At 35.1% G+C, this 27614-nt stretch overlaps 2 protein-coding genes across 2 annotated transcripts in view; both read left to right on the top strand.

Annotated features, from left to right (window-relative positions):
- Window positions 1-2749: 2749 nt before the first annotated feature.
- LOC144564230 (protein SIEVE ELEMENT OCCLUSION B-like) overlaps window positions 2750-27614 on the top strand; it is a 71757-nt gene continuing 46892 nt past the window's right edge. The window contains exon 1 of the mRNA XM_078313808.1: window positions 2750-2797. The gene's annotated coding sequence lies outside the window, so the exon portion shown is untranslated. The remainder of the gene's footprint in view (window positions 2798-27614) is intronic.
- LOC144564232 (protein SIEVE ELEMENT OCCLUSION B-like) lies at window positions 3529-7343 on the top strand. Its single transcript, XM_078313809.1, has 7 exons — window positions 3529-3637; window positions 3931-4175; window positions 4578-4787; window positions 4894-5003; window positions 5372-5696; window positions 5940-6240; window positions 6350-7343. Exons 2-7 carry the CDS (start codon window positions 4039-4041, stop codon window positions 7103-7105), a joined length of 1839 nt encoding a protein of 612 aa, XP_078169935.1. The 5' UTR covers window positions 3529-3637; window positions 3931-4038; the 3' UTR covers window positions 7106-7343.

Below are 27614 nucleotides of genomic sequence, written 5' to 3'. Positions count from 1 at the left end.
ATTTTTTTAAGAATGTTATATTTATGTTTAATTTTATTTGTTATTGGTTAGATATGTTATAATGATTTTAATTTATTAGTTGATTAGCTCTTTAAAAAAAATTGGTGCTGTCTTAAAAAAAAAAAAAAAGGGACCTGAATCAGACCCGGACCCGACCCCCACCCGACTAGGACTGATCTGTGCTAAATTTGGACCAAGGCGCACGAGTTTAATCTAACTCTCCAAAATGAAACCTGTCGGACCCAACCCGACCAAACCTGTAGACCCGCGGAACGCGGGACCCGTGGCCCAGGCAGGTTCGGATTGTGTGGATCCGACCCAACCCGAATTTAAAACACTACGAGAGATATGGATGGACCCTTTTGTTCCAGACAAAGGGTTGCTCTTCTTTTTGAAATTCTTTTTAATTTAATATTTCTACTTGTGCGTTGCAACGCATGTTAATATATATATACACTGTTATGCAGTGTTTCCTTAGTCTCGCCAAAAAGATACGATATGTACTATAAGATAATTATTTAAGGTCTGCAAGTACTTAGTAGAAAATTTACTTTTTTAATAACAATATTTGTACATAAAGGCTGTATAACTGAGTATGACTAATATAATATCAGTGTCATTTCAGTCTATATAATACCAACTCTAAAACCTATTAAATCGAATTCAAATGGTGAATCCAAACCGTTTAAACCGATCTACTTCATTAGTTGTGCGTTTACATGTAAAATTTATAAGTTTTTGAGTTTATTTGGTATGAAGTCAAGCGGTCAAATGTGTGAGTTTTTAAGTTAATTTTAATACATTCATTTTTTAATTTTTTTGTCATTTGATTTGATACTAAAATAACTCGAAAGTATAAAAAATTTGCATGTAAACAAATCACTCATAATGTAAATTGGTTTGAACGATTTGGATTCACCATTTGAACTCGATTTGATAGGTTTTAAAATTGATGTTATATAGACTGAAATGACACTGATATTATATTAGCCATACTCTGTATAACTTGTGTCAAGCGCAAAAGCGCCAATTATATTCATTTATATCCATACATGATACATACAAAGGAAAGGACAGTGCATAATTTACTTAGTTAATACCACACATATTTATTAAAGCTCTAATGGTTGTTTTCGGACTCAAAATTCACCCATGTTTATTAAAGCCGTGATTCTAGTTTACACTGAATAATCTATTAATCAGAAAAAAATATATTATATTGACAATTAATTAATTTATTTGACACTGGCATCCGCTAAATAGTTATTAAAATAATATATATAAAAAAGTATAGACATCTATTTAGACTTTAAATAGATTGTGTATTATCTAATTGGTACAATTTGAAAATTGATTGGTCATTTATATATCGAAAGATCAGAATAATTAACTGCCCAATTTTATTGACACTTAATTTGATGACCGGATAATTTTCAAGTTGCACCAAATTTGTTACATAGCCTATCTAAAGTTAAACATCTCTAATTTTCTAAATTCAAATAACAATGGTTGTCAGTCTCTCCCTTTCCATGATAAAAAACTTTAGCGTGAATCCAATTTTTATGTATATTCATTTGAAATCTCCAAAACTATTGTTAAAGTTAGAAAATTAAAATTGCAATGCATATGTTTAAATAGCAAGTTCATCAAATTTGGACCACTTTTATAGCATTTGCCTTCCATCAAATAATTTTAATTTTTTAATAGTGGAGTTTAATGATAGTATAATTAATGAATGACCACTCTACTTTTAAATTCACTCAAATTTAATACACATCCTATCTAAAAAAATAATAATGCATCATCAATTTTTAAATTTGAATTCGAATAATATTTTATAATATGTTAAATAAATTATGTACCGTAAAAATTAGATGTCCTCAATCAAATTTGTACAAACATATATATATATATAGTAGCGATCCAATTTGATTGAACCCGACCCGATAATATTTGGACCACAGATATGATGTGGGCTCGTGGCTATACCCAAAAAAGAAATCTTAGGAGACCTGATCAAGAAGCAAAGCAATTGTTCTATCTAAGCTTTATTCCATTGCTATTATCATCTTCATCTCTTATCTATCAATCTATTAGGTTTTGGTTCTACTATTCCACTTGTTTTGAGGCTATTTGTGTTGTCACTTGTTTTTTGAGGTAGAAAGGTGGAGGTCTAGCTTATCAACTTCCATTTAATTGTCTCTAAAGAATTTCTCATTTGGCCGGTTTCATTGTCACTTATTTTAACGCCTCACGTACTACAATGATATTGTCTCCGTTTCTATAATTTTACCGTATCAACAACTTTTAAAAATTACCTCTAATTTAATTTACACCATTTCATCGAAATTTTATATGACGACTCTTCTATCCGAATTCTGAACTCACGACTTTCCACAAGAAATTAAAAGCATCTATCATTGTTTTTTGCTACTAAATCAAAGACTAGTTCTTCTATATTTATTGCCACTCATGCTTTTTTTATTTTTTTATCTTTGCTTTACGAGAAATTAAATAAATAATATGAACTACGCCTTGTTTAGATGCAATCCTGTACTTGTTGTTAAATTGTCAAAAGCACTTCAAATATATCAAATGCAAAATCATGCATGAAGCTAGCACCAGGGAAAACAATTTTCCATATGTACCTAAAACACAGAGTGCAACAGCATAAAGTGTCCTCACCAGAACCGTATACTCATCCATACCGTGACTCCTATAAATAGGGTTTCCAAGAACCAACGATATTACACATGCACTATAGCAAGTGCACCTCAGGTAATTAGCGAGCGGTTGGGTGAGAATTGACAAATTAATCACCTAGTAAAATCTCAAGTACTTCTTCTTTCCAATGGCCTTGACTCCTACAGCGGCCACTGGTACCATGCTGGGCCATACGACGCACAAACCGAGTATGAGGGGAGAGCGACACATGTTCTCCTCCTCTGACGACACCATCGTGATGAAGCAGATCGAGGCAACGCACTCCCCTGATGGACGAGAATTTGATGTCAGGCCTCTCATGCGTGTAGTTGAGGATGCGCTTCGCCGTGCCACGCCCATCACCGATGTTACAGTATTGCTCTTTATCTTACCGAACAATTAAGTGTTACATTCTTATATATGGTGCTGTGATAGGATGAATTCTAACTATTAAACTACAAGTGGTATTTATGAATTATGAGGGGGTTGAATAAACTTATAAAACTTTTAATTTTTTTCTTTTGTTAAGTTTTAATATGCATGATTAAAAATTTAAAATCATGAGGTGGCTTAATTAGCACCTCATGGTTTGGATGTAGATCCACCCCTGAGTGAGTATATATTAGTGTTGGATGAAATACGAGAATCTAGGTCATTTCAATATCAGAATTAATGAACTGATATAAAAAAAAAAAAAAAAAAAAACTAACGATCATAATTCAGAAATAGTTATTAAAATTAGATTTAGATGAGGGCTGCTACTCCATTTGTTGGGGTTCTGATTATAATTTATTTGGTTCATTTCTTTTTGGTATTTGGCTTCACAACATGACAGACACCCCAGGCTTCAAATGAATTGCTGGAATTAGATAAGGTGCATCAAATTGACTCAGTTGAGCTCCTTCCCTATACAATTCACAAGATCGCTTCTGAGGTAATTGAATCTAACAAAAAAGTACTCATTATTTAAGTAATTATATATGTGCATTCCCTTAATTAGTTGTGTCATCCAATGTATATATAATTAGGATACATCATTCTCTTAATAATGCATGTAACTGTCATCGGATACCATTGTAAATACATTTTTTTATTAATGAAATTATTAGTTAGTATTTAAAGCCACTAACCTTAAAAAAAACTGTCATCGGATAATAATGTTTAAACTTCATTTGAAGCCTAGAATATTGTTTTCATATTAGCTAATATTTAATCCATGAATTGCAGATAACATACAGGTGCTCAGGCACTGTCAGCCATGATACGCATGCAACAACATTGGGGATCCTGCACCTGCTGTCGGCCTTCGACTGGGATGCCAAAGCGGTCCTTGCCATGGCCGCATTTGCTGTCAACTATGGACATTTCGGGCTCACCATGCAGCTCCACCCCACAAATCCACTCGCCAAAGCCATTGCGGTGCTAAAGCAGCTCCACGACATCTTTGAGCACACTGACATCATCAAACCAAGGTTTATTCTATTAATCAATCTTCTATAAGAACAACGGACTTAGTGTAGTGGCATGAACTCTCGTCTCTCTTTGAAAAGATGCATGTTCAATTCTTGAAAATAACATTTAAGAGATTATGGTGTGTACCGGACCCTTTATTAATAATTTAAAAAAAAAAAAACAATCTTCTATAAAGTTACACTCTTCCACTTGGCCGACAAAGTGCACAAAGAGTTAAAACAAAAAGCTATTTTGATATTGCATTGAGGCGACTCTGGGCCAAATGGATCATATGGAGCCTAGTCCATTAAAATTTTAGCCCATAGCCCTTATACTTCAATATCGTTATGAAGAATATATTTTTCATATAACAATCAGCCAGAACAAGATTCTAAATTTTTTTTCATCTTCTCGATCAAAAGGTTTGATGCTGTGAACAACCTAGTCAAGGCAATGCTGGATGTGACTTGGTGCATAATTGAATTTAACGAGCTCCAGCTTGAGTACTTGGGTACCGAATCCCCTGAAATGAAGGTGGCGCTGACACATATTCCAACTGCGGTTTACTGGACTATCAGGAGCATCATAGCTTGTGAATCTCAGATCACCGGACTGATCGGCATCGGTCGCGAGTAATTTCAATTGATTAATTAAATATATGTAGCTTATCCAAATGTTTGCCTAATTAAGAATTAGATAGATGTTTACTTAATTTGTTCTTCTTTGATGTAATCGTAGTTACATATCCTCCACCACTGAGGCATGGGAGCTCTCGAGCTTGGCTCATAAAGTGAACAACATCCACGGCCACCTCACTAAGCAACTCGACCAATGCCGCCGTCATATTGGTCAGTAGAACAAATTATGTTTGCGAATATATAGTCTTGCAAAATTAATATTGCTTAGGGGACATACATAAGATGTAAGAAGGTAAACATCGATCAATTGTTAGTTTGTTACCTGCTATACATTAACTAATCGGAAAAAAGGTTGAGTAATTAATTAACGACTACCTTAATTTTTTATTCGATCTTAAACCATGTATTCTTGTGCGTATATGGAAATTGCAACATTTTGATGACGTATATGGAAATTGCAATAGTTGCTTTAGCTCTTCGATTCACATAAATCCCATATGGAATCTGCTCACTACATAATTATAGTCAGATATCATCGATCAATTGTCAGATTTCATGAATTTTATTTTGGTCACTAGAGGAGAAGCAATACTTGGAGGCATACCAAGCCCTGGTTCGTCTCTTTGAGACGGTGCACATAGACAACATGAAGATCCTTCGTGCACTCTTCTACTCCAAGGATGAACACCCTCTAATTGATGGTACCACCAAGAAGCGTGCTAGTGTTGACGTGCTTCGGCGCAAGATTGTCATGCTTTTCGTGTCTGACATAGATATCAGCCAAGAGGAGCTCTTTGTGCTCGTCCAAATTTTTAATGATACTCACGGGGGACAGCTGGAGCGTCGTTATGAGATTGTTTGGCTGCCAATAATCGACCGCCATCATCCATGGGATTCTAACAAGTACGTATGCTGCCGATGAACTTTATATTTATATTTTTTATATTTCAAGGGCGGGCATTTTATGGTTCATTAATTTGGAAGATTCTCATCATGCATTCTATATATTCTTGAATCTTGAATGTTGAAGTAATATTAGTAACAATTAATACTGTAATGATAAATAGTTCAATAATAAACACTGTTTACTTTTATTTGATTGTTCAATTCATGCTAACTTGTACCGTGCATGTATCGATATACCAGAGAACAGAGGTACAACCGCTTGGCATCAAACATGCCATGGTATTACCCCCACAATCCATCAATGATTGACCCAGCTGTTGTGCGCTATGTTCGCCAGTCATGGCGCTTTGACAAGAAACCCTTGTTGGTAGTCTTAGATCCGCAAGGTAAAGTAGTGTGCCCAAATGCCATGCACATGATGTGGATTTGGGGCAGCCTCGCATTCCCTTTTACCAGTGTCAGAGAGGAAGCTCTTTGGAAGGAGGAGACATGGCGTCTCGAGCTCCTTGTTGATGAGATTGATCCCGCAATAATTCAAGCGGTATAATATTTCTCTTAATTATTCTTTATATTTAATCCATATGATTTACTTTAATTTATATTCTAGAGCATGATGATGGTAATTAAACTTGTACATTATTAATTAACAGATACAAGACGAGCGATTTGTATGCTTGTATGGAGGCGAGGACATCAACTGGATTAAACAATTCACAACCCTTCTCCGGCGCATAGCCCAGGAGGTGAAAATTCCTCTCGAAATGATCTATGTCGGCAAGAGCAACCCGAAGGAGCGTGTCAAGAAGGTCATGGATTCAATCGCTACTGAGAAGCTCAGTGGCTACTGGCAAGACACCTCCATGGTGTGGTTCTTCTGGGTACGCCTTGAAAGCATGCTCCACTCCAAGATGCAACTACATCATGACAAAAGGTTGAGCACTTTCCCAGGTCACAATGCCATTGTTCCCAGTCACCAAGGCCATGGTGGCCTTTTTACCGGCAATCCTGACCATGGTGCCATTGTTCCTGGCCAAAATAATGGTAATCCTCAAGTTTTAAACGGGTTGGAGAATGACAAGATCTTGATCGAGGTCATGTCGCTGCTCAGTTATGACAGCGGTGGTCACCCCTGGGCAGTTCTCTCTCATGGGTCGCTTGACATGGTCAGGTTTGATGGCAGGAAGCTGCTGGAGTGTCTCGGGCAGTTCGCGACATGGAAGGATACAGTTGAGTCTGAGGGGTTCCTCCCGGCACTGAGAGGTGCTCTCGAGCCATACCACACTCATGAGCACTGCACCAGGCTGATCCTACCAGGTGATGCCGGCCGGATCAAGGAGAGGGTGGTGTGTGCTGAGTGCAAGAAGCCAATGGAGAAGTTTGTGCTGTACCAATGCTGCAATGACTAAAGGAGATTTGCAATTGATGGTCAATTTGAACACTGGTAGTCTGGAATGCATCTTAGATTGCATCAAATAAAGTAGTGGTTTCAGGTTTGGTGTGTTTGATCTTGTCAGCAGTATTTCTTGTTATGTTCGTTGAGTGAATTTTTACTGGTCTCTGTCTTTTTTTCGTTTTCCTTTTTAAAGTGTGTTCTGATTTGAGACAATAATTGTATTGTTGAATAATGAAAAAACAAAAAAAAAATTCTTCTCTTTACCCATGCATGTATGATTAAGAGCAATGAATGGTTAAACTTATAAACCAATATCCTCGGCAGTAGTGTTATAATGCTACTACAGAATGTAGTGGTGCTCCTACAGAATTATAATTTTTTAAAATGCTACAAATAAAATTGTCGGATTTTCAAAAGCACCAGATAATTACTAGTGTGGATCGATCGAACGGGTGGTATGAAATCAAAATCATGTTGCTTTAAAATTTGTACCATCAAATTTCTCTCAAATTAAACTCAACGTTGGTCGTTAGAAAAAGACTGTTGAAATTAAGTTGTACCATGTTGTAGAGAACTAGGTGTGTGCCTCGCTTTGCCCTATTTATCCTATTTCCGCTCAAGTCTCCATGCACTCTTCTTGCCCCTCTCAAGTATGCAATCCCCTTTAAGTTTAAAAATTTCTATTTTCTCTCAATTTTTAAAATTTTCTCAATGTTCGTCATTTTTTCTATTACAATAAAACGTCAATATGCATTTTTGCTTTGTAGAGATGTTTAATTTGAACATGCGTGAGAAGCAATTTGCAACTAGATTTATGGATGAAGAAAAGTTTGGAGTTCCTGAATCATGCGTGAGAAGCAATTTGGAGCAATAGGACCAACATATTGCATATTGGAATTGAATTTGATGTCATTTATTCTTTCAGGTAAATAATAAACTTTGCGATATTCAAACTTTGTCATGTTCATCTTGATCATTGCCGGGCTACCACACCGGGTAGATTCTCAAAGCAATTGTTGTTTGCTTGCTTCTGTTGACCTATATGTACTGGAATGCAAATTCAAACTATTAGGAGTTCAAGGTGAGGTGGCTTATAAAAAGTATGGGCAAAATTGTCAATAGTTTGGTACTGATACTAATCATGATCTAATTTAGCAAAATTTATCAGTAGAATAAAACTGGCGACCAACCATGGCCTAGTTCATGAAATATGTTAGACCAGTCACTGAATACTTTGTTGGGATATTCGAAACACAGTGATGATTCTTTATAAGTTTGATTCATTTCTATTTTTTTATTGGTGTAAACAGAACAAAATAATCTTCGAACAGAAGTCGACTGTCGCAATTGCTGGTAAATGACATGCTTATTGAAATACGACATTGGAACAGATTCGGTTAAGGACCTGACGACAACTGAAGAGGCTGATGTCTCACAGGAGAGATTTCGAGGTGACACGCGAGAGAATACAGCTGTTGGATTAGTACTCTTTTTGGAATATAGTGTGTGATGTAATCTACTGTATGGTTCCAGTTGGAACGGTACTGTATTGTAGGAACAAAGCAGATTGATGACACAGTGGTACCATTACCATATCATACTGGTACAGAGGTACAATACCCCTCAAATTGCATACAATGCCTCTCAAACTGCATACAATACCACACCATACTGGTACATTGGTACCATCATCATACCACACTGCGTAAAGCTTTGATATGCAAACTTAAAATTTGAAAAATGTAAATTTCAACTCTACTCCAAATTATATCCAAATTTCCAGATCAATTATATAAGCAAACATGTTCATTCCAAGTATAAACAAGCATATCAAGTAAACTAAAAGCAAACAGTAAAACAAATATAACTTAATTAGCAAATAAAAGGTTAATCGGAAAAAAGAAGAAGATAAAAAGTAACTTCTAAAGAAAAAAGTTACAAATATGCCAATTTCAAAAAAAAAAAACTTCTACAAACTAAATAAAACTTGATTAGACAAAAAAAGAAACAATCATTACATATTCATCTTTTTTTTTTTAATCTCCACGTGTAGGAACTTACATTTAAATAAAAAAAAATTGCATTTGCATACTGCATTAAAATAAACTATAAAATTTATTAAGGTTCTAAATAGCTATTATAGCGGCAAAGCGGGGAGACAAAAAAAAAGCTATTGCGAATAGCATAGCTATAGTGGAAGCTATTATACATAGCGATTTTTTCTTTTCAAATTGTATATTTTATATTTCTACTAATTATCAACATAATTAATATTGGAAAATTGAGGTAACAACTAAATGACAACTAATCTAAGTCTATAATTTTTTATCAATTACTCAAATAAATAGGAAAAAAAAAACTAAAAGATAACATTATTTAATAGTCCATACTTCATAGTATTACATATTATAATAGACGAAGAGCAATTAATTTTATAAGGTAAATGAAGTCAATATACATATTTAAACATTTTAATATTATAATAATAATAATCAAAATCAACTTTTAATTGAAACGAACGATAATAATTTTACAAATGAATACTATACGAAGAGCAATCAAAATGAAGAATAAATATTTGAATATTTCTCGATATAGAATAAGAGAATAAATCACAAATAAAAATAGAAGCACATAGTTTGGTTTAGCATACTTATCGTAGAAGACCATGTAGCATTATAAATAATAATAGAACTACAGAAGCTCATATAAATTGCAAAAAAAAGAGCCCATATAGCGCGTCGCGCATAGTGGTAATAGTATTTGTAGTTGAGTTAGCACACATTTATTTTATAGCTTAGCGTTTGTGGTCTGGAAAAGCTATAGTGCCGCTACAACTAGCTATTTAGAACACTGAAATTTATTAATTTCTTCATCATCTCTAATATGCATGACTTCTACGATTAAGTCCTTAATGCGAAGTTCTTCTAACATCACATCAAAGCCATCATCATGGTCATCGCTATGTGAATAAAGGTTGAGATTCATCTGTCAACAAAGTACAAGTTTCTTTAGAATTATTTATAACTTGTGAAACCTTAGTTCTTATTGACATAATTATTCATCTGTCAATAAAACTGCCATTTGTCATAAATTCGTTGACTACACTGAGCCGAGGTGAGGCGAAGCAAGGAACGACTGGGAGAACACAGTGTGTCTAAGTGAGAAGCGGCACGGCTGAGATAGCAAGAAACACTGCAGCTAGGCGTGAAGAAAGATTGAGGTTGCATCGTTGCGAGATGGAGAGGAGAAACCCAGGAGGCGGAAGGAGAGGACGGAGAGAGATAGTCGGAAGAGAATAAAAGAGTTAACGAAGGAGTATTTTTAGTTTTTTTGTTCCATCAAGTTCTATCATAGAGCGGATCTCAAAGTAGATCGAACGACTAATTCACGTATGCGTAGGATTTTCCTGCCCATAAGGGGGCAGACGATTCGATCCGCTGTTTTTCAGCCTCCTCCTTTATGAGTGCGTATCCTTTGAGCACTATTACAAATTCTTTTTTGCCATCGCCTCTTTATCATCAGATGTGCTTCCATACAGATGGTGTACGTCATGAGTGGCAGCGCTGTAATTACGTTGAACTTTTTACCATTGGTTGGCGTTTAACAAACCGATGGCGCTTATGGCCCTATCTTTTCTATCGATTATTTTTTACCCAACCGTTAGTTTTGATTAACTCTTTCACACCAGTTGGGCTATTAATTCGATGGCATAGATGTGGTGATCTTTACCATCTGTGATGTATATGAGCCGTCATCATTAGTTTGATCAATACCAACTGCGTTCCTTGTGATGTATTGTGTCATTAAGTTAATTTGGAGCTATACTCGCCAATTATATATAATGAGATAATTATTTAATAACATACATATATAATACCAATTCAATAATATCTAATTAAATAATAAGGATTAACGTACGGGCTCCTGAAATTTTTGTGTCATAATTTGTTAACATAAAAAGTTCATAATTAAAGTACTAAGATTAAAATATCACTAGCTAGCAAAATTAAAAATAATAAATACTCATTGTTATCATAAGTTCATAATCAAGATTAAATTAAGTAGCAAGATTAAAAATACTCATTGTTACAAAGATTAATTAAAGTACCAATTAGTTCATAATCAATAAATACTCATTGTTATCATAAGTTAATACATACAATTAAAAACAAGTAGGCTACTATGTACATAAGAAAGTTACATTAAAACAGATACAATTAAGGAATGCATCTAGTGGTATAACATCCAAAACAGATCTCAATATATACTACAAAACATCCAAAACAATCATACATGCACAAAACATCAAGCATCCGAGACAACCATCCAGCTAGTAAAGCTCCAAAGTCTTCAGACAATAACATTCATATTGACCAAGCATCCAATGTATAAACAGCCAATCACGATCGCTATAGCCCAATTTCATTATTGGAGTTATCGTTCTACTAAAACCTTCGGAACAAGTGGTCGACATAGCAAAGTACCTAAAATTTCTCAATTTTCCTTTACCAAACATGAGATACCGCATCACTGTTTGTACCATGGTATCAAACCTCTAACATTGAACCTCAACCATCTCAAGATTTCTTCTGTAAGATGCTTCAACCAGTGAGAGTCGAACAAAAAAACATTGCTAATCATCATTATCCTTGACACAAAACTGCAGCAAATAATTGATCAATTGATAACTTGATCTTTGTACTTTATGTTGGCTTTGGGAGCCATCGACTTATCTGTTTGACTGGATTTACAAAACATACATAATTGCATTTTACAATTTTCCTTCTTAAGAATTTGTGCAGGTTCATGACAACTGAAGGATCAGTAATTACACATGAAGGGTGAATTAATGAACTGCAATACAATAAGTCATGAAGCACAAGGCATTGGATAGCAAAAGCATTAACTCAAGATTAAGGATAATTAATCTGTAAAATTGGTAAAATAAGCTTGAGATTGACCTAAGTAAGGCCTACCGTTGCAACGGTCCAGGAACCATTGCAACAGAATAAATAAATCCTCTGTAAATCCTGTGACGCATAAAATAGGTTTTAGCGTCATGGAAAGCTAAACCTTCCAGAGGATTATCGCTGGCGGAATCGTTGCAACGGTCATGGAACATTGTCAACAGCATCGACCGTTACACTCCAAACCACTCAGATTACCCTACCGTTGTAACTGTCCCCTGTACTGTTGTAACGGTCAGCACCAATTACTTCTATTTTATCAGCTCTCTATAAATAGAAGCTATACCAAGGTTTGGAGTATCACTCTTGCCGCCCTCAACTTCAATATTTCATATTTATAGATCTAGAGAAAGCCGTCGTTGCTTGTGCATTTCAACTTCAATACTCACAATCAATATCAAGCTTATTCAATCAATTCAACAACTCCTAGAGTGATCATGCGTGATCAAATCAATTACTACTCCGAGCCTTGTGCTCACCTAGCAATCCTTGAATCCTCGCAAATCAGATTGTCTTCCTTTGAGCCTTTAGTGCTCCTGTTCGGGCTGTGTGACTTCCCAGAAGATTGTAAGGGCTCACCCGTTCCACCTTGTAATCCATTCTCATTAGATAAAGAAAGACACGCCATCTCGAAGGTCACGGGCCTCGGAGACATAGGAGTTAGTGCCGAACTTCATAAACAACTCTCATATCAAGTGTCTCTAAACTCTACTATTTTATTTACTTTACACTTTAATTTAGTGTAAAGTTATTCTAGTTTCCGTCAAGAATAACTTATAGACATGCTAGAACTTTATTAATTAAACAAAAATCTAAAAAGGCCCTATTCACCCCCCTCTAAGTGCCTTCGGGACCAACACTTTAAACTTTCTTAAAAAACTTCAAACAAGAAATTAAAAATGAAGTTAAATAGATCCACAGGTTATATTACAAAACATCCATAACATTCATATCCAAATTAAACATCCAAAACATCCAGAACATCCATATATAAACTAGCTATAGCTGGAAGAGTGCTCTACAGGTGGAACCGCAAATTCTTCCAACAAATAGGAATATCTACCAAATATCACATTTAGAAATATCCAGTCTCGATCGAAAATACCCACTTCTACTGTTGGAAATATCAGTGTACATGTGTGACTAGCAGCAGTTTCCAGATATGTTTCGTAGTTCCTACAATTTCTCAGTTCCCTGTTACCAAACATGAGATACTGTATCACTCGTTTTACGATGGTATCAAACATCGTAAATTACCTCAATCATCTTGAGGCATCTTGTGTCAGATGCTTCAACCAGCTGGACTGGAACTACAGTATTTTGCCATGATAGTTAAAAATCCTGATCACAAAACTGCAACAAATAATTTCCTCATTGATAGATCTTTACTTTAAACTTTCTTAAAAAAACCCTTTGAAACATCAAATTAAGAATGACAATAAGCTAGCTATATATTTGGGAAAAAAAAAACTTATACAAAACTGATGTTATACCACTGTAAGCTTTATCAAATTTGGACAACTCTCGAAGATCCAAGCTTGCATGTCCAAATGTGAATAAGAACAGAGGAAAACAGTGAGAAGGGTCAAGTTCTCAAATCTGGGGTGAATTTTCGGCAACTCGCCAAAAAGCAGTGCCTACACATGTTTAACAATTGTATTAGGGACAAAATTGTAATTAATGAAAACTACAAGTTAGAGATGCTTTATGTTATCTTTTTGTTATGCTTCTAAGCATTGTACCCCGTTGGTTATAAATACTAGATGATTGTAACAGTTGATAAGCTAATGAAATACAATCATTCATAATCAATCTCCCTCTTTCTCTCTACTTCTCTCAATTCTGATTACCTTTTAATATGTATATGTATATGTGTGTGTGTATATATATATATATATATATATATATATATATAGAGTTAGGCTGGGGTGCTATGGATAGCATAGTGGCCTCTATGCTACGGCTCAATATTCGAGTTTTCAAAATCCAAACGGTCGATCCGAACCGTTCATCTTGTTCTCCATATTAATATCTGCTTGGAGACCAAATTTTACATTTTTATGAATTTTTTACTATTTATTAAGTATTTTACAAAATTGTTGATCCAACGGTGGCTGCACAAAACAGTAAAACCGTTGGATTAGCGATTTTCAAAGTGGCTTAATAAATAGTAAAAAAATTCATAAAATTATAAAATTTGGTCTCCAAGCAGATATTAATATGGAGAATAAGATGAACGGTTCGGATCGACCGTTTGGATTTTGAAAACTCGAATATTGAGCCGTAGCATAGAGGCCACTATGCTATCCATAGCACCCCAGCCTAACTCTATATATATATATATATATATATATTGAGAGTGACTAATGTGCATTCGAATGTATACGGGCCGAAATACATACGGTCTAAATTTGACTTTTCAAAATTCAAACGGTCGATCCGAACCGTTCATCTTGTTCTCCATATTAATATGTGCTTGGAGACCAAATTTTACATTTTTCTGAATTTTTTTTACTATTTATTAAGTATTTTACAAAATCGTTGATCCAACGGTGGTTGCTGATTTTACTGTTTTGTTAAGTCACCGTTGGATCAACAATTTTGTAAAATACTTAATAAATAGTAAAAAATTTCAGAAAAATATAAAATTTGGTCTCTAAGCACATATTAATATGGAGAACAAGATGAATGGTTCGGATCGACTGTTTGAATTTTAAAAAGTTAAATTTGGACCGTATGTATTTCGGCCCGTATACATTCGAATGCACATTAGTCACACACACTCTCTCTCTCTCTCTATATATATATATATATGAGGTAGGCTAATAAACAATCGATTGTTCCTAGCCTCCCGTGCAACCAAGCCGTTTTTGAATATTTTAAGTCCAAATGATCGATCCAAACCGTTAGATGTGATCTCCATATTAAAATGTGCTAGGAGACCAAATTTTACATTTTTTGGAATTTGTTTACTATTTATTAAGCCACTTTGAAAATCGCTGATCCAACGGTAGCTTCTGATTTTACTGTTTGGTTAAGCTACCGTTGGATCAGCGATTTTCAAAGTGGGTTAATAAATAGTAAAAAAATTCCAAAAAATGTAAAATTTGGTCTCCTAGCACATTTTAATATGGAGATCACATCTAACGGTTTGGATTGATCATTTGGACTTTAAAAATTGAAAAATGACTTGGTTGCACGGGAGGCTAGGAACAATCAATTGTTTATTAGCCTACCTCTATATATATATATTTACAATTCAAAACAAGTCAGAATAAACTATATATATAGAATTATTGATACAATGATTTCATTGTATTGCAATATGATTGCATTTCCATCATCTGTTTAGAGTTAGTGGTGTACATTGATCTTGAAATAAATAACTAACAATCTAATAGTAACTAATTGTCATAATATAAATGATTTGGTTTAGCATGTTTGACTAATAAAAATACAGATCTTTGTAAACTAATAACCAACATGCATTAGCCTAACCAAATTCATCATGTAGGTGTGCATGCATACATATCAATTGACTTTAGTCAAAACACAGATCTTTGACTTAGTCATCATGTATGTGTGCATGCATGCATGCAAATCAATTGAAACTTTTTAATTAATTCCACAACATATCTTTTAATTGATCATATATGTGTGCAGGCATGCATATCAATTGAAATTTTTTCATTAATTCCCACAACATATCTTTTAATTGGCCATGTATGTGTGCAGGCATGCATATCAATTGAAACTTTTTAATTAATTCTCACAACATCAATTTAAAGATGGGTTCATCAATTGATAAATTAGGGTCCATTGATGTATGCATGCATGCACAGTATATAGTAAAAATAAAACGATCGAGCTAGGTGCATACCATGCGCAGATGGCACCTGAGGTGAAACTCGAGAATATGAGCACCTCTAACCTTGTGTAGTAAAGTAGTGATGTTCAGGAAGGGCAAAGAGGTGCAGAGGTTGCTCCATCTCTTCGCCAGCACAGTCGTACGCACCACCTCCTTGGTGTCGAGCTGTCACACCCCCGATCCGGAGGTGCCACAATCCTGCCACGTCTATTTACCATAACAATATACGTAACATAAGGCATGAATCTTTTTATGCATTGCCAATAGCATCCATTATTTTTGCCACATCCCAATTTATTTACAATAATTATATGACATTTTATTGTGGATGATGCTAGAGATATATTCTCTGCACCTTGTCAGATATAATAAACCCAAATCCCATACCTTTAGGTGGCCCTGCTGTCAATTACCCGAAAGCGCTATTTATCTTTGTATAATAAACCTGTAACCCACAATGGGAAACGAGTGAGAAATAATAAATTATTTCTCAGTGCTGATTGCCACTCAGATTATTGGATTCAAAGAAAATCCATATTCAGAATGAAATCACTGCACGAGAAACAAGCAGTTTATTTCATAATGACGAATGCAAATGCTCAATAACAATATCCAATTGAATAACAAATATTTCATAAGTAAATCAGAACTCTAAGAATCTTATCAGCATAAATGGTTTGGGTCAAAATCTTTTAAACCATAAAGTCAGGTAACATTTGGGACCTATCTTTAGAACCACTAAGTATGGTAGCATTTGGTTTCTTAACTTTACAATTTATAGTCTGGTAACACAGAAAGATACTATAACATGTATCTGTCATGTTAGGGCTTATACCATTCTAATTATTCTGACATATTGTTAATAGAATCAATATGGAAACAATATTACAATACTGTCATTATCGAAAAGAAAATCAATGATAAGACAGTTACCACAGTTCATTAGTTTCACAATCACAATTCACATTTATTCAATATCCCCTATCCAACCGGTACTGGATTCAGTTGGGGCCATTCACCATATGCGCATAAGGGTCCTGGAGTAAAGTCTAGTAGCTAGCTAGACTTTACGATATATTAATCTTTTTTCTCCACTATATGGAGGTTCAAGGATTACAGTATTTCATATTCAATTAATCCAGTCACTGTGGTCTCAATCAATCATTTACAATAAGAATCAACCAATCGATAAACCATATCAACATGACAGTCAACAGACTTACCTTTAATTCAGTTTCAGTTGTATTGGGCTATGCATATGATGCAACAATTCAATCAATGCAGTCAATAAAATATTCAAGATGCACAGCGAGTTACGATTTAATTCCTAGTTATGAATCTCAGACTAATCCAATAACCTCGCACCTGATATCGTAGGGCCATGAGCAAGGTCCAACAGTCCAATCATCCTGAATATTCTGTCTCACCAGTCTCTTTCATAATTATGCCTACTTTTAAACAATATATACTATAATCAATATTTGTAACATTTTCATATAACAGAGTAGTGTATGTATTTTAATACTAAAATCCTTAGTATATGTTCATTCATTCATTTTTGGTTTAGTATCTCTATAACTAGTTATCAAGCTATCTGTGTTAGATTAATAAAAGTTCCCATTTTAACCAATGCTATAATTTATTAATTATTCCCTTATTTCCGTACCCCTTTTATGTATATCAATTTCAGTTCAATATATAATTGTCTATCGGTCCAGTAGTCTGTATCTGTCCAATAAATTTTGTTCGATAAATCTAATATGTCAATAAATTCTATCTAATTCATTTTTATTCCTAAACCAACAATCCAAGTCTAAAGCTTACAATTTAATTTTCAAATTTCACCCTTTAAGTCCTAGCCGATATATACATATATATATATTTGCACTAAGGCCTCTCTAACAGGTTTTATTTATCAACTCTTAGAAATTTTGCAAATTCAACCTTATATTTTATATTTCTTTTACAAACAAGCCCATGGTATTTTCAAATAAGTGTACCAATAACCAAGGTAAATTGGTACCGATAGGTACCAATATTCAGATTTCATCAACCACCTCAAGCCACATATCAACCCCAAAATAATCTCAAATAATAAAGAAAAATATTATAAATATCCCAGCTACAATCCATTTCAGCTCTATATACCAAAAGGTATAGCTGGGGTTTAAGCTCAAAATTCAAACTTGGTAATTTAATCCATTTCATGAACTCCCTATAACACTTTCAACTAGCAAAAGCAAGAAACAATGATTCACACAATCAAATAAAACTATCATATAAGTTCCAATTTTAAAGATAAGGATAAAGAGAGACCTCAAGCAAATCAATTAGAATACTCTATTAAACATGTTTTCAACTAATTTCACACAGTACTTTAGCTTGCCTCGTTTAATTTATCAAGTCAATATTTCTTCAAATATTAGTAACCCAATAATCCTTTTCATTTCTTTCAACACTTAGAGCAAGCTTAAACTTGCTAATTTTCAGAATTTAACCAAAACTCTAATTGAGTATGAAAGAGGAACAATTTAAAGGAAGAGAAGAAATACCCCAGGTCATGTTGAATACAACAAGCAACAGGGAGAACTATTAGTCCAATCCACAGAATTTCACAACAAAGAATCATCTTTGTTTACTCACGAAAGAGAGGAGAGAAAGAGTCCACTATTTTTCTTTTTCTTTTTATTTTCGTTTTTGTTTCTTTACGGGAGAGAGAGGGACCAGTATTTAGGGAATTAAGGTGAGTGCTTCAACTAGCATTGACTACGTGTAATGATGCCACCTCAACCTTGTTCTTTCATTTATGTTAACATATTTACATTGTTTATCTCTAACTTCTTCAAAATTGTAAATAAGTCCTAAATTAATATTAATTCTTGATTTTTCAAGATCAGAAGTTTATTTAATCATATTGGTCACAACTTAATTAGTTTAATCCTTTTGCTAATTTATAAAAAAAATATTTCCCTTATTCTTGGAATATTTCGTATATTTCTGAAAAGAATATACTCAAATTATTTTGTATATTATTTCCAATTACTAATTTCATATTACTGTTGCATAATGTTACACGAGCACCTCTAAGATCTTGCGAAGTATGTCATCCGACAAAAGTACTTATGTAGTCACTCATGATTACGTAAGTTGAAGGGGAATTAGTGAGAAGAGAGGAAGAAAGAGGTGATCACACAAGAGAAATATAGAGAGATCAGAGAGTAACACACGGTTGAACAGATCACATGAGATGAGAATAAGGATTCCACACGAGAGAGTAAATGAGAAAGACAAAGAGTCCAGAGAAATTCAAGTTGATTAGACAACCATCTTAGAAAGTTAAAACTTCTTCAAGTAACTGATGTAATTTTGATAGCTTAACAATTTAATCCCTAATCCCAATACAATTCGGTCGCAAGCACACGACCTTATCGCTTAGTAATTTGGGTATCGAACCACAGAGAGGTATTATAAGTACTGGTTTACCGGTTTTCAATAATCTAGACAAGCAAATATTTAGTAATTTTTTATAATTTGAATTCTAAAGATGCAGGATTAATTAACTAAATGCATGATGAATTATAAACTAATGCGGACTAAATTCCAGAACCTCAGCCTGAATTCCAGACATAATGCAGATTGAATTATCTGAATGCAACAGAATGCAGATTGAACTCCAGAAATAGAAAATGATGAGAAAAATCAGAGGGAATGAATATCTAGGATTATGGTTTCACTATGATACTTTTAATTATGTGTTTCTAATTGTTTTTCTAATATATTGGTTACAATTGTTGAGGGGGTGTTATCCTAAGGTAAATGTTTATCCACTTTCGCGGTTTCGCACCGTATCTAGATTAAATAGGTCTCCTACGTTCGTGGCTTACCAGTTTTAATCTAAACCCATTAAGCTATTTGATAACCCGTGTTTTTCCCCAAAAGCCTTTTGGACTACTTTCGTAGCTCCGAGTACTTAAGTTCGTTTATGTTGTTCTAGTAATTCAATTTCTCCTTTCGGTCCATCACCAAATTTACCTAATATTGTTTGCATAACTATCGCTAAAAGTACTTCTAATATAAAATTTTCCTTTCGGTCTCAATTTATTATTAGCGGATCCCTTAATAAAATAAGAAATAACTAGACAAACCATTCAAGCATTCATAAACAAATCAACATCACAACCACAAATAGAATTCAAACAATTAAATTAACATAACAAAAGTACCAAGTTACTCTCATATCCCTAGATAAAATGTTTAGCCAAGCATACTTTCAACACAAGCACAAGTCATATTTGATTCCATTAAAATCAGAAAAATAAAAAAAGAAGAATAATAAAGGCTCCCTTAAATCAAACACGGCTCTAGCTTCCTTCAAGTTGTCTCTGGCCGAACTCACTTTCTTCAATTTTTGCCTCTGTCCCGATTCTCCCCAATGTTCAAAGTGTCAAAATAATTAAAAGCTAAAAAAAAACGGAGCTACCCTGGGTTCCAAGCCAGAGCCGAATATATCAGCTAATCAAATCTCCCCTTTTGGTAATAAATTAAAAATGGGCTAAATCAGCCATCCATGCACTTAAATCAAAATGTCGCTTCATTTGGCAACCAATCTGTGCCAGGTGAAACTAGCCAAATAAAATGCCTTAATTGAATTTGGTAAGAATTATTTTCTCCATTTGTTTCTCCATTCGGCTTAGTATTCTTGATCTTCTGTGCACATGCAAATCACGCGGTTTCGTGCTCCAATTCTGCAGTAATTAACAACTTGCGCAGTATCTTGTGTCTTGACTAACATTAATTAAAATTAAACGAAATAATAAATAAAATGCAACAAAACATGATAATTAAGATAAATTTTGGGTCAACTATGTGTCAAATAATGCGTTAAATTATGGTTCATCAGTAACACATGGTTTGAATTTAGATCCAACTGTTGCATCTGAGGTAGCACGGATATTAAATCACACAATTACACAACGAACGGATAAGATGTAAACTCAAAATTTCAAGTACCTTAGGCCCAACTCTGCACTATAGTCTTGTCGCACAGAATGGGTGCGCATCCCCAGGTTTTGAATTGCCATCATATTGCACTGATGGCATTATGTACATACACCATCGGTTGGAATATAGAACCGTTGGCGTTAAGAATATAAGCCATTGGTAGGCAAATGCGGAGTCAATGGCACATGTAATTTCAAAAATTATTTCAGATATTTGATCAGTATCGTAGATGTCGTTCCAACTTCACATATTTTCAAAAATCTCTCTTTCTCCGCAACGAGAAGTCTAAAGGTCTCAAAAAATCTAGGTTTTTTTTCTCACTTATACTGGGCGACCACCCTTTCTAATCTCTGTCACTGAAGTTAAGTTTGCTCCCTCTTACTCTCTGTTTATAACTTTGTAGTATATTGTTGGTTCTTGTAGGATTTTCATGTGACATTTTTAGGAATTTTCTCTCTTACTTACTATTTATAACTTTGTATTATTTTTTCAGACTAAGAACTTATTTTGATATTTTTTTTTTGGTCGGCAGCCATGTCGTCACCACCTCACTCTCCAACATGAAGGACTTAACGAAAAGGGAAATCGCGATACTGTATGATGAGGGGTTGGAAAAAATTCGTCATTACTAGTAAGTTGCATATCATCATGGTAAAATTCATCATTAGGGTTTTGGGTTTTTTTTTTGGTTTTTGGATTTTTTTTTGTGTGATTTAGCTAGGGTTTTGGTTTTTTGGTTTTTTGGTATTTTTTTTTGGATTTAACACACTGATCTGTGTGTGCTTTGTTATCTAGGATTTTAGGGTTTTTGGTGTTTTTTTTTGGGTGATTTAATATACTAATCTGTTTGCTCTATTGCCTTACTGGAAAATAACATTGAGTACTTCATTGTTTCAAGATTTGTATTAAGTTGAGAGATATTGCAGCTGCAAAGTCCAAATCAGTGAAGTAAAAAACAACAAGTCAACATCCGGATGTCGATCCCTTGGACCTCATTCAGGTAAGTCCACGTCTCTTTACTGTACAAGTAACCAACTGACGGTTGACTTTACCGTATAAATAACCAGAATCATTGCAACACCCTTGGACTTTGTTACTTTTCGTGTATGATCCATTCTACAGGAGGTGAGGAGTTGCAATCTGGTAGTCAACTTTGGCGCTGGGTGTTCCCAGCCACAGAATGTACTGATGAGGTGCTACAAGGGAGACCCCTCGAACTAGGTCACATGCTGGTACTGGTGGTCTCGACAAATGATATGTATAATCTTATGTCAATTTCCATTCTGGACAATACAAATGACATCGTTTTATTCCATGATGCTGTAATAAATTACATTAAATGGCCAAAGAACGGGATACGGTTGGAAGATCAGGTAAAATTAGTAAACACAATTTTGTTTTGCTAACAAAATTACATAATAATTTGGGCTTGCTACGGCTGAAAGAAGGACATATTTGGAAAATAGAAATGCCTAAACCCCAACACCTACATTAAACTGGCTTACTCTCTTTATAAAACTTATGATAGTGATACATCTATTGTGTGTGTGTGTGTATATATAGATCGGGTTTATGGATTTGGCAAATGCGGTGGCCGAGGATGTGGCTGCTAAAATGGCTAAGGAGCAGGCTTCTTCATCCATAGGCAGTCGGGAACCGCTTGTCACTTAGATGGAGTTGGAAGAACTTGGGATTGAATTCCAAATACTACATGACAGATATCTTGCTGTGCCAATGGATGGAGCAAGATTCTTCTGCCTTGTAGAACCTTGAGTGTTGCGGCCTGAGGGCTTTCAAATGTCACTGGGTGTCGAAGATATCAAGGACCTGATGACGTACGAGGGGCTTGACATCTCTATTCTACAACTTTGGACATTGTGAGTCTTCCAAATTTTAAAGGTTTTTATTCTTTCAGCAATTAACTATTTCCTTGTATTTTGAAACTTGTTATTTTTAGGTATTGCAGGACAATAATTCCTCCAGCTGAGAAAAATAATAATGACATTGTTGTTGTATTAGGGTTGTAAATGCCCAATTATCATGCAATCTGGAGACACTATGATAGGGTGAAAATCAATGCTAATAATATTTATAATCCTAATGTTTACTTTACTATCGATTCACAAGCGCATGAACCTATCAAATAGTATAGATTGGGGTATCGATCCGCAGGGATGGTGTATCAAGAGATATAAGATGTAAACTAAGGTCTAAGTTACCGGTTCTTTTAAGTTAGTTGATTCTGTTTTGTTTGGTTGATTGTTGGTTGCTCGGTTGTAATGCTGAATTACAACAGAGGAGTAGTAGTAGGTTAAGTGTCTAAAAGATGGGCTTCTAGGGAATCAGACATTCTATCATTCAAACTTGTTTAATCTAGGTTCTGGTTGTCATAATAATTGCACATAGTCTGTCACCAACCGCATGCTATTGCTAATACCTGTCAGTTGTAAAGTTACCCAGTAGCATGCAGCTCTATCACCATCCGCACACATTTGGGTAAATAGTACAAAGTCTAGTTTCAACTCCAGTCAGAAACGCACACGATTTGGCCTGAACCGTACATGCCCTGCACTGGTATCAATGCGATATGAGAGCTGCTAATCCTATTCTAGTGTTGACTGCCTTGCCGGTCTAACCAACACCTTAACTGAGTAAGCCCCTATCGGTGGACTTAGTTCAGTTGCATTAAGATTTATGATAAGTCCTAATTACTAATATTTCACAATACTAATAATCGAGATTACTCCACCATTAGTCATGGAATGCGACATTTGTCTGGTAAACCACATCCTAATAGGTTCCTTTACTATAGTTCGAATACAAGTGGGCACCTTATTAGCATGTTCTACATCTAAGATATTGGTTAATCTCCCAATTAAGGGTATGTATGGATTACGTATTCCATACATATGAGGTCACTTTCAGCACACAATAAACAAGAACATAAAACATAAAATTTCAGTAAGAATTCAGATCATAGTGCAAAGATAATTATAAATGAACAACTAGATTAAACTTATAAGAATTCAAGATTACATGTCCTCACTCTAGCAAAGGGTTGCTTAGCCGCTCATGGTGAGTTCAACAACAAAAGAGACAGTTCATAAAGAAAGAGAGCAATAAAGAGAGATGGAGGGAGAACACCTATGATGTCCCTATTCTCATGCACGATGTCCTCACATATCGTCTCTTCCTTCACTTCTTATGGAGACCTTGCTATTCCTTATTGATTTCTCCTTTGCATAGCCTCCACTAGAGTAAAACCCTAGTTCTATATAAGTGCTCTCAGATGTGTATTTTCTTCTATGGTTCGAGAGATAGATCATTCCCAGGCGTCCATATGCTGATATAGGCCTTAATTGGAAAGTTAGATCTGTAACCGCTGTTCTGGTAGTTTCTGTGTTCGGACGCCTGAATAGCAAGCGATTTAGCTGAGATCCGCACGGGCGGCATAACCGTCTACGACAGCTCTTCTGGGTAGCATGCGGATGAAGGCATCTGTGCGGCTGAGGCTATGATGTCAGAATTGCATGTTTTATAGACGTTTTTACTCCAATATCATTGAATATCTATAATTCTCTAAAATCAAGTGAAATAACAAAAATGAATTTGATTCTCTATAAAATAAGCAATTGCAACTCGATAAATGACAATAATTTAGGCTAAGTGATAGGGAAAATAATGACTTATTTCACCCCTACCACAATACTAGAGTGCTCCAAACACCATCAATTGGAGTGTTCAATTAGGGTTGTAAATACCGTATTATCTTGCCATCTGGAGACACAACTAGAGTGCTCCAAACCATCAATTGGAGTGTTGTATTAGGGTTGTAAATGCCCTATTATCTTGACATCTGGAGACACTACTAAAGTGCTCCAAAACCTTCTATTGGAGTGTAAATGTCCTATTATATTGCCATAAATAGACACTACTAGAGTGCTCCAAACACTTTCAATTGGAGCATTGTATTATGGTTGTAAATGCCCTATTATATTGCCTTCTGTAGAGACTACTAGAGTACTCAAAACACCTTTAATTGGAGTGTTGTATTAAGGTTGTAAATGCCCTATTATCTTGCCATATAGAACTAGGGTGCTCCAAACACCTTCAATTGGAGTATTATATTAGGGTTGTAAATACTCTATTATCATGCCATATAGAGACACTACTGGAGTGCTCCAAACACCTTCAATTGGAGTGTTGTAGGGTTGTAAATGCTCTATTATCTTGCCATATAGAGACTTTACTAGATTGCACCAAACACGTTCAATTTGAGTGTTGTATTAGGGTTGTAAATGCCCTATTATATTACCATATAGGGACACTACTAAAGTGCTCTAAACACCTTCAATTGGAGAGTTGTAGTAGGGTTTAGAATATCCATTTATCTTAACATCTGGAGACACTACTAGAGTACTCCAAACACCTTCAATTGGAGTGTTGTATTAGGGTTTATAATACCCTATTATATTGCCGTCTGGAGATACTACGAGAGTGCTCCAAATACCTTCAATTGGAGTGTTGTATAAGGGTTGTAAATGCCCTATTATCATGCCATATAGAGACACTACTAGGGTGCTCCAAACACCTTCAATTAGAGAGTTGTATTAGGGTTGTTAATACCCTATTATCTTGCCATACACTACTGGAGTGCTCCAAACACCTTCAATTGGAGTGTTGTAGGGTTGTAAATGCTCTATTATCTTGCCATATAGAGACTCTACTAGATTGCACCAAACACGTTCAATTTGAGTGTTGTATTAGGGTTGTAAATGCCCTATTATATTACCATATAGGGACACTACTAAAGTGCTATAAACATCTTCAATTGGAGTGTTGTATTATAGTTGTAAATGTCCAATTATCTTGCCACATGTATACACTACCAGAGTGCTCCAAACACCTTCAATTGGAGTGCTGTATTAGGGTTGTAAATGCCCAATTATCTTGCCATAAAGAGACACTACTAGAGTGCTCCAAACACCTTCAATTGGAATGTTGTATTAGGGTTGTAAATGCCCTATTATCTTGCCATCTGGAGGAACTACTAGAGTGCCTCAAACACCTTTAGTTGGAGTGCTGTATTAGGGTTGTAAATGCCCTATTATATTGCAAAACAGAGATACTACTAGAGTGTTAAAAACACCTTCAATTGGAGTGTTGTATTTGGGTTGTAAATACCCAATTATCTTGCATTCTGGGGACACTACTAGAGTGATCCAAACACCTCCAATTGGAGTATTATATTAGATGTGCAAATGCCCTATTATTTGCCATTTTAAGACACTACAGGAGTGCTCCAAACACCTTTAATTGGAGTGTTGTATTATTATTGTTAATACCATATTATCTTGCCATTTGGAGACACTACTATAGTGCACCTAACCCCTTGAATTGGAGTGTTATATTAGGGTTGTAAATGTCATATTATATTTCCATCTAGAGACACTACTATAGTGCTCCAAACACCATCAATTGGAGTGTTCAATTAGGGTTGTAAATGCCGTATTATCTTGCCATCTGGAGACACTACAGGAGTGCTCCAAACCATCAATTGGAGTGTTGTATTAGGGTTGTAAATGCCCTATTATCTTGCCATCTGGAGGCACTACTAGAGTGCTCCAAACACCTTCTATTGGAGTGTAAATGTCCTATTATATTGCCATAAAGAGAAACTACTAGAGTGCTCCAAACACTTTCAATTGGAGCATTGTATTATGGCTGTAAATGCCCTCTTATATTGCTTTCTGTGGAGAGTACTAGAGTACTCCAAACACCTTTAATTGGAGTGTTGTATTAGGGTTTTAAATGCCCTATTATCTTGCCATATTATCTTGCCATATAGAGAAACTACTAGGGTGCTCCAAACACCTTCAATTGGAGTGTTGTATTAGGGTTGTAAACGCTCTATTATTTTGCCATATAGAGACTCTACTAGATTGCTCCAAACAGGTTCAATTCGAGTATTGTATTAGGGTTGTAAATGACTTATTATATTACCATATAGGGACACTACTAAAGCGCTCCAAACACCTTCAATTGGAGTGTTGTATTATGGTTGTAAATGCCTAATTATCTTGCCATAAAGAGACACTACTAGAGTGTTCCAAACACCTTCAATTGGAATGTTGTATTAGGGTTGTAAATGCCCTATTATCATACCATCTAGAGGCACTACTAGAGTGCCCCAAACACCTTCAATTGGAGTGCTATATTACGGTTGTAAATGCCCTACTATATTGCCCAATAGAGACATTACTAGAGTGCTAAAAACACCTTTAATTAGAGTGTTGTATTTGCGTTGTAAATACCCAATTATCTTGCATTCTGGAGACACTACTAGAGTGCTCCAAAAACCTCCAATTGGAGTATTATATTAGAGTTGTAAATGCCCTATTATCTTGCCATTTTAAGACACTACAGGAGTGCTCCAAACACCTTTAATTGGAGTGTTGTATTATTATTGTTAATACCCTATTATCTTGCCATTTGGAGACACTACTAGAGTGCACCTAACACCTTCAATTGGAGTGTTATATTAGGGTTGTAAATGCCATATTATATTTCCATCTAGAGACACTACTAGAGTGCTCCAAACACCCTCCATTGGAGTGTTGTATTAGGGTTGTAAATGCCCTATTATCTTGCCATATAGGGACACTCCTAGAATACTCGAAACA

The sequence above is a fragment of the Carex rostrata genome, chromosome 13 (assembly GCF_964058835.1).
Source record: "Carex rostrata chromosome 13, lpCarRost1.2, whole genome shotgun sequence".
In the NCBI taxonomy this organism is placed as follows: Eukaryota; Viridiplantae; Streptophyta; class Magnoliopsida; order Poales; family Cyperaceae; genus Carex; species Carex rostrata.
Note: the sequence above shows the minus strand (reverse complement) of the source record. Positions and strands in the feature narration are given on the sequence as shown.